The 8,800-nt window shown below is 50.4% G+C and overlaps 1 protein-coding gene across 1 annotated transcript; it reads right to left on the reverse strand.

Moving 5' to 3' along the window:
* Positions 1-1,027: 1,027 nt before the first annotated feature.
* KLHL33 (kelch like family member 33) lies at positions 1,028-8,512 on the reverse strand. The gene is made up of 4 exons (XM_061158469.1): positions 7,756-8,512; positions 3,010-3,934; positions 2,724-2,891; positions 1,028-2,629 (listed from the first exon to the last, which is right to left on the reverse strand). Exons 1-4 carry the CDS (start codon positions 8,510-8,512, stop codon positions 2,077-2,079), a joined length of 2,403 nt encoding a protein of 800 aa, XP_061014452.1. The 3' UTR covers positions 1,028-2,076.
* Between the last annotated feature and the right edge of the window lie 288 nt (positions 8,513-8,800).

Consider the following 8,800-nt stretch of genomic DNA (forward strand, 5'->3'; position numbering starts at 1 on the left):
AGAAATAGGTCACAGTGACATGAGGGAGGATGGTTTCAGTAGTGCAGTGGAGACAAAAACCAAATTACAAGGGATATGGAATGTTTTCTTAAAATGGAAAAACACAGACAAGAATGATTCAGTCATGGTGAAACCTTTATTTAAGTCTGTCTTTGCATACAAATCACCAAGAACTTGATCACACAAGTTCACCCTAAAGACTCAATCCTTGTAGCTTCTCAGTGCTTCCAATTTCCTTCTTCCCTGTCCTCTTCAGTCTTTCTTCTCTGTTCTCTTATATATCCTACTTACCCCTCCTCATTTTCAACTATGTTCCTAAACAGAGATATAGAAAAAACCCTTAGCAAAGTAATGAAATCTCAAAACAAACAAAAATATGTCAGGATGAAGAAAGAAGCAAGGGAGGCTCCCTCATCTTGACCTTAGCAGAGTGAGAAACTTAATAAGCAGTGGTAAGAGAAAATTGACCTGTACAAAGAACTGGCCCTCCTTTGCCCTAAGCTGCTCAGGGGTCAGAAGTGGAAACACCAGACAGGAAAGATGTAGGGGAGTTGTGGAGGAAGGAACACACAATTGTTAACTGAAAGCCCCTGTCTTCAGGAAGCTTTCAGGGAAGAGAGTAGGCTGGAAGAGCAGCAGAATTCCCTGAAGAACCCCTGGAATACGGATTTCCCCTTTGCTGTGGAGACACAGGGCACCATACATCCCATCTGCTTCTTTCTTCTGACTGGAATGCCTCCCTCCTTCTCAGACTGGTGAGTTTCTAGGGAACCTTCAAGATCCAGTTCAGTCTATACCCATCAAATGATGCCTTCCCTCAAGTCTTCCCTGGACAGAGTTCCCTCTCTGTCCTCTGGGCTTTCATACCTTCAACTGTGAGGCATGTGAGGTGCGAGGCTCTTTTGAGAGCTGTAAGGCAAGTGTCCATACCTCTAAGCCCACTGTAAAACTTGTATTTGTTCACAAGTCTGTGTTCGGTCAAAATCCCTGACCTTGGGGTCCTTAGTGCCTCAAAGTGTACCGAGCACACAGTAGATAATTTCTAACTGTGAGGGAGAAAGGAGAAAAGATAGAAGAGAAGGGGGAAGGGGACGGAAAAGCAGGGTGGAGGAAGAGAGAGAGGAAACATCTGACTCAGCTTTCCCTGGCCAGGAAAAAGGGAAATGGATTCAAAAAACTCTAGAAGAAAGGAACAGAGAAAGAAACCACTTTCCTGCGTCTTCTCTGCCTCTCTCCTCTCTGCCGCTTCCTCTCACAACTTAGGACCTCACACCACAACTGTACCGCTTTCCCTCCTGATCCCTCGATTCATCCCAAAGGGAAGGAAAGAAGCCAATCAGCTCCTGACTTCTCCCAACCCATGCCCTCAAATCTTTCCTCCCTTTCCACATGGACGCCTCCCTCTTTCTCCTCATCTTCCCCACCTGCAGCCTTCCTGCCTGGTGGCCCTGGCATCATGGGCCCCTGTGCTATACCGGGTCCAGAAGGGAACTTTGTCCTCAGATTGAAATCCAAGAGGCTCTTAGAGGCAGCCTGCGGTGTGTGGCTGAGGAAACGCTAGACTGGGTCTACCAGCTACCTGAGAAAGAACATCATCAAGAGGGTTTGGGTGTCCCAGGAATTGGAGACTAAAAAGAAGCAGCAGTTACAATCCTCCCGACACACTCCTCAACTCTTTTCACAGGTGACCTTTCCTCATTTTTCTCCTTCATCCATTGGTCAGAATCATAATTTTCCTGACTGTTCTCTCATGGCCCCTACACCTTTGCTACTGATGTTTCATGACTGTCTTCCTAGTTAGATGCACTTTCCCCACCAAGAATCGAGCCAGAGTCCCTAAACCTTGTAGAGTTGCCCCTGGGTCTCTTCTCCTTACCTCGATATTCAACTGCCTCTCCTTCCCCCATACTCTCCCTAGGAATTCCAGAACCACCTTTTTACAAAAGCGATTTATGAGTTGTAAAGCACTGCGCTAGAATGAAATGCTGTGATGAACAAAGCCTTCTCTTTCTCCCTGCATTCATCTTCTCTATCCTCTCTTATCCCTTCCTCCCTCCATCCACCACTGCTTCCCTCTCACCCAGCAGGTTTAGTCTGATGCCGTGTGGGAACCAAAGCCACGTGCTGCACAGCGGGCAGGGTCAGGATGCAGGCAGGCATCTCAGCCCGAGGCCTCGGCAGAGTTCCCAGGCACAGCCATCGGCCCAGGCCAGGACAATAGGCATGGATAAGGTGGGAGGGGGCATAAGTACGGTGGCTGTAGCCCCCCAGCACCAGCAACTCCCCCTGCAGCACGGCACCTGCAGCCCCGACATGGGGGGAGGGCAGGGGGGTCAGGTGAGTCCAGCTACCGGTACTTGGATCGTAGGCCTCAAAGCTCAGCAAGTCCCCAGTCTGACCTAGCCCACCTGCTACATACAGCCGCCCACCCAGAGCAGCCATGACGTGGCCAGCCCGAGGCACCCCCATAGGGCTCAGAAGTGTCGCCGGCTTCTCAAGTTTGGGGTCGTAGTGCAGCAACGAGGCCTGGTACTGGCCAGTCTCGCTGCAGCCACCGCTCAGGTAGAGCTGGCCCTCCAAAACAGCAGCTGCGTGGGCAAAGCGTGGTGCGGGAAGAGGAGGTGCCAGCCTGTGGAGAACAGAGCACGTGGTCAGGCATCAGCCATCTTCAGCTTTCCTCTGCCAAGACCCCTGATGCCTGAAACACCCCCTTCCCTGCTCACCTCCAGACATTGAGCTCAGGATTATAAGTCTCCACAGACCTGAGGGCAATACCACTGTCTCGTCCACCCAGGGCATAAAGCAGTCCATCCAGCGCCACCAGGGGGAAAAGGCTCCGAGGCTGGCACAAAGGTGCCATCTCTTCCCAGTCCTCTTGACTGGGGTCCCACCTGGAGACAGTGGGACAAGAGATGGGAAGTGTGACCCTGGGCGTCTGCTGTTGGCTGGCCCGCAAACTCCCTCAGGTGCCCACCTGGGGGCCTGCCACTGTCTGGAGCCCATCCGTACCTGAGAGTCGAAGCCAGGGTGTTAGCGTGGCTGTAGAAATCCTGTCCCCCACACACGTAGAGCACACTTCCTGCGAGGCTCGCAGCCCCGTGCCGGAAGCGCCCGGGGGCAGGCAGGGCAGGCAGCCGCCCCCACTCCACAGTTCGAACCAGTCCTATGCCACAGCGAAAGGCCCGGGCCCACCACACTCCTCGGGACGGCTCTCTGGCGGCCATGTCTGATCTGAGCCCATCCCCGCCAATCACCACCAGGGCCTGGTCAGGCTCCCTCCGTCTCTCTTGTCCTGGAACCTCAGCCTCCACCATCACCTGATGCAGCAAGTCGGGGCTCAAGGGTGGAGGCAGCCCGGCCGCCCTTACCCTCCGCAGCTCCCTGGTGGACATACGGCCAAAGCGGACGCATCGAAGCAGGGCCTTGGCATCTGACTCCTGGGTGTCGGGGTTGGCAGCTAGCCAACGCCGTGCAGCCACAAAGGCCTCGAACTCCTCCTGCAAGTGTAGCTCATCACTGTCCAGGAGCTCAGCCAGGCAGGCTGCCGGTAAAGTTGGGAAAGTGGAGCACAAAGCCACAGCGGGCAGGTGGCTGAGGAGGTAGTGACGGGCTTTGCTCCAGAGCCTCTCCAGCCCTGGGGCTTCTGCCATGGGGATCAGAGCCAGGCAACGGGCAGGGCTGAGGCCTCGTGCCAAAGCTTTCTGGCACAGAGCCAGGCAGGAGGAGCTCTGGTACTGCAGAGCAGCCTGGGCAGCTCTCAGTAGTCCTGGCCACTTGGCCCGCACAACCCCAGAGTAGGCAAAAGAGACGAGGAGTCGCAGGTCCTGGGCAGAGATGGTGTGCAGAGACACCTCTGTGCCCTGGGATTCCCTCATCCCACTCAGGAGCATGGCCCCAAAGAACTCACTGCCACAGGCGAGGGCTGCTCGGTGCACTGCAAGAGGGAGAAGCAGAGGGGAATCCAGAGTGTTGCAAACCGCTTGGCACTCTCTCAATTTCACAACCCCAACTTTGGGCCAACCACCCAAGACCACAGGCTAAACTGTGATATGCGCACCAGAACACCACTAGGTGCTTGTTAAAATGAAATTTTCATAGGCCCACCCCCAGAGATTTTGACCCAGTAGCTCCAGAGGGAGACCCTAGGGATTTGTGTTTTAACATTTTCAAGCACCCTGCATGATTCTCATGTTAGTGACCTGAAGACACTTTGAAAAACATTGTGTGCATGTGCTCTGTCGTGTCCAACTCTTTACAGTCCCATGGACCATAGTCTGCCAGGCTCCTCTGTCTATGAGATTTTTCATGCAAGAAATCTGGATCGGGTTACCATTTCCTCCTCCAGGGGATCTTCTCCACCCAGGGTTCAATTGTGTGTTTCCTTGTCTCCTGCATTGGCAGGCAGATTCTTTACCACTGAGCCACCTGGGAAGCCCCTTGAAAAACATTGCTTTAGTTTTTTTGATGCAGGCCAATTAGAAAAAGGGTCCTGACTGATTAAGTGGAGAAGAGGCTATAAAGAACATTTGCTAAAAGGGGGTAAAAAATAAACTGCAAAGACCAATGTGCAACTTATATAGGTCTTCCCATACTGTGCACAGAATAAAATTCTTTCCTCTACAATTAGAAGAGTCACTGACATCAGCCATTCTGTTAGTCAGATTTTACTTAGAAAATGGCACCACACTCAGGAATGGCTATGATTCAACCTCATCTGTCATCTTCTCTTACCCAAGATTTAGTGCTTCATACTTCCCACGTGTTATAGTTTTTCTTTGCATACCCACCTCCTTAATAGAGTTATGGAATCACAACACTGTAAACTGGAGACCTTCAAAACCATCTAGTTCAATCACTCATTTTAAGATAAGGAAACTGAGTCCTAGTGAAAGGGAGTGATTTATTTTTTATCTCCATGTAGTAGCTGTCTGGGCAGAGTGTCATGCCTTGTGACTGCTGCCAGGCTGCATTAAGCATACTTGTGTATCAGTTCCCTGCTTATATGCATGGCACTCATGACACTGAAAATGTCCTATTAAAAACTAAAAATAAATAAATTATTTAAAATGTTGTTAGGGGATTTTCTTAGTGGTCCAGTGGCTAAGAATCCATCTTCTAGTGCAGGGGACGTGGGTTTGATCCCTGGTCAGGAAGCTAACATCCCATGTACCACAGGGTAACTAAGCCCATGTTCTTTCAAGCCTGCATGCCACAACTAGAAAGCCCTTGTGTAGCAGCGAAGACCTAACACAGCCAAATAAATATTTTTTTAAATGTTGTTAAATAACTAGAACTCATATGCTTGAAGGCGAAAGGAGAAGGGGACAGTAGAGGATGAGATGGTTAGATAGCATCACCGGAAATGAATCTGAACTCCAGGAGTTAATGAAGGACAGGGGAGCCTTGCATACAGCAGTCCATGGGGTGGCAAAGAGTCAGACACAACTTAGCGAACAACAACAACATATGCTTCCTAATGTAACTCAATCTGAGGCAGTTGGCATCAAGTATGAAGTATTCTGATCAAAATATTTAACTTAAATCTAATCAAACCTTTAGATTAAATTCAAGTTTATAGGAAATTGAGAGGCTAAAAGACCAAGTTTAAAATAAAAACACAGAAGGAAAATGCATACAAATCTAGAAACTGGAGCTTTCTATAGGAAAACTAATTTTGTTTCTTCAATAAGTCGTCATAAAAAAAGGGAGGAAAAAAAAGGGGAGAGGATTGGACAAGAGTAAAGGAAGCTTCAGAGACATCTGAGTTCAGTGTAAACCTTGATTGGCTCCTGGATTGAGCAGAACAGCTCTAACAGACATTATTTTGGACAAATGAGAAAATTTCAGTGTGGAGGAGGTGATATTGAGAGAAGGGCTTCCCTGGTGGCTCAGACAGTAAAGAGTCTGCCTGCAATGGAGGAGACCCGGGTTCAATCACTGGGTCAGGAAAGATCTCCTGGAGAAGGGAATAGCAACCCACTCCAGTATTCTTGTCTGGAGAATTCCATGGACAGAGGAGCCTGGTGGGCAACAGTCCATGTGGTTGCATATGCAGAGATGGACATGACCGAGTGACTAACATTAATTTTGTTAGATAGTGTGGTTATATGAGAAAATGTCCTCTTTTAGAGAGACACACACCCAAGTATTTATGAGTGAAATACTTTAAACTTCAGCAAAAAATAAAGAAATGAAACAAATGTGGTGGTTTAGTTGCTAAGTTGTGTCTGACTCTTGCAACTTCATGGACTATAGCCCGCCAGGCTCCTCTGTCCATGGGATTCTCCAGACAAAAATACTGGAGTGGGTTGCCATTTCCTTTTCCAGAAACAAATGTATGGGATTAGTACTCTTATAAGAGGAGACATGAGATAATCCATCTTTCTGTGTCCCTCTCTGCCATGTGACAATATAGTGAGAACATCGCCACCTATAAACTGGAAAGGAGGCCCTAACCAGAACCTGACCATGCTGGCACCCTGATCCAGTCTCCAGAACCAAGAGAAATAAACTTCCGTTGTTAAAACACCCAGTCTATGGTATTTTTGTTACAGCAACTCAAGCTGACTAAGAAAGGATGCCTTTCCTTCTGGGAATCCCAGAAGCACTTTGGGTCCCAGTCATTTTTCTAATGAGTAGTAGCTATGTGACTTTGGGCATGTCTTAAAGTCTGATTTTCTTATCAGTAAGGTGTAAGCACTGAACTAGATAATATCTAAACTAATCCCTTTTAATTTTAAACTTTTTTATGTCTACACTCTGGCTCCATTTTCCAGGTGCTATGTGCCTTTGGTTTGGCTGCATAAGAAGCAATGTATGGACTAGTGAGAGCAGACTGGGCTAATGGATGTGGGCTTATATCCTGATTTTCACCAGTTAACATCTGAGTTTAATATTCTTTATCTGCAGCTAGAAATACCTGAGATTAAAAGAGATGGCATGTGTAAAAAAAAAAATTTCTGGTACCCAGTACCTCACTAAATGTTAGCAGAATCTGAATAATTCTCAACGTATTCAATCCTCTTTAGCTTTCCTTGGGGCGTCCCTTGTAAAGAATCTGCCTGCAATGTGGGAGACCTGGGTTCGATCCCTGGGATGGGACGATCCCCCGGAGAAGGGAAAGGCTACCCACTCCAGTATTCTCGCCTGGAGAATTCCACAAACACGACTGAGTGACTTTCACTTTAGCTTTCCTAGTGATGAGCAGAATTAACTTCAAAATGCCACAACCTGGCAGCTGTAGATTCTGGGGAAACCGTACCAGACCTTGCTCATGAGCTGTAGGGCCCTTGTCTGACATGGTGTCAGACACTTAGCCTAAGCTCACTTAGGCAAAAGGACACACGATAAATTTTTCCACCATGTTCCTCTAGTTTTTCCTATGTCTTAAATAGAAGATGCCAAGAAGAGCCTTTAGTTAATCTCTGTTTGAGTCAATCACCTTCTGCTTGTTCTACTGGCATGGACTATACCTTAGCGCCTGCCAGCTGACTGGAAGTTTCTTGTTTCTGGGCATAGGAAAAGCCACTGCATAAATCAGTGCGCCCAGGAAAACAACTCAACTGCGCATGCCCCATTCTCAGTGGGTCAGGAGAGGCGCCAAAGGCCACCCCCTGGGAAATTCTGATTTCAGCAGGGATCAAAAGCACTATGCTAGGGATCGAATCAGCTACTGCTTGCACACACCATTCCAGGTGGCATATGCACCTGCCTCAGTGCAATGCCCGCCCCCGCCGCCCCCCGCCAGGCCCTCACCCCGCAGCCGGCAGCCGCCTGCCTCCAGCTCCAGGTCGCACCCGATTCCTTCTTGGTACAGAAGCTCAATGCTGCGCAGGTTTTCTCTCAGTTCCTCTGCCTGACTGGTCTGCTTTTCATCCTCCCGTCCACTTCCAGCCCCCTGGCGTCCCCACTGGGCCGCAGCCTTTACCCGGGGGGCTCCCAGGGCTTCTGCGGCGACCAGCACATCCTCCCGTGGGGCGGGTCCCAGCACCCCCTCGTAAGCAAAGGTCAGCACGGCCTCCCAGGCCGCCGGGGTTATGTCCAGGCTGAGGGGGGATTGCGGACCTCTGCCGCCCAGCAGCCTGCCTCTGAAGAGGCTGCTAACTGCGGCCAAGATCACCCGATGCACCCCATATGCTCTCCCCCCGACTGACACCTCTTCGTCCAGCAGCAACCTCTGCTCCCGCAGCCGCTGTGCCTCCGCGAAAAACTGGCTGGGATGCTCCTCGCTGCACAGCCCCTCGGGCTCCGCGGAGTCTTCTCCATCCTCCTCATCTTCCTCCTCCTCTTCTTCCTCCAGGGACAGGGCTGGAGAAGGAAGGCTCCCTGGGGTCATGGGCCTGGGGCCAGGCTCTTCCAGAGGAAAGGGGGGCAAACCAGGATCCTCATCCGGAGACGGAGGCCAGGAGGGGGTTCTCCGGGTGGGCAAAGGGAGGTCAAGGTCGTCCTTCTGGACCAGAAGAGAGACTTGCTCTGCCGCCGAGGGATGACCTGTGGAGTCCGAGAGGCTCATGGCCCAAGTTCGCTGGATCGCTACAGGTAGGAAGAGGAAAGAGAAGAGAGGGTAAGAGCTGGACCCCAGGGGCCAGAGGAAGCCCTGCCTCCAGCCTCATTTCCTACTTCAACCGTCTCCCCCTATCCCAGGGCTCCAGCATCTAGGCTACACCAGGCAACTATGGAGTGCACTGGGGGCCGCAAAGGCCAGAACAATGAGTAAAAATCCAGTGCCTGAAACTGTACCCCGCCCATCTCGCCCCCATCCCAGTAGTCACCCTCCTAAGACACCAGCGTCCCACTTATC

The sequence above is a fragment of the Dama dama genome, chromosome 12 (genome assembly GCF_033118175.1).
Source record: "Dama dama isolate Ldn47 chromosome 12, ASM3311817v1, whole genome shotgun sequence".
Taxonomy (NCBI): domain Eukaryota; kingdom Metazoa; phylum Chordata; class Mammalia; order Artiodactyla; family Cervidae; genus Dama; species Dama dama.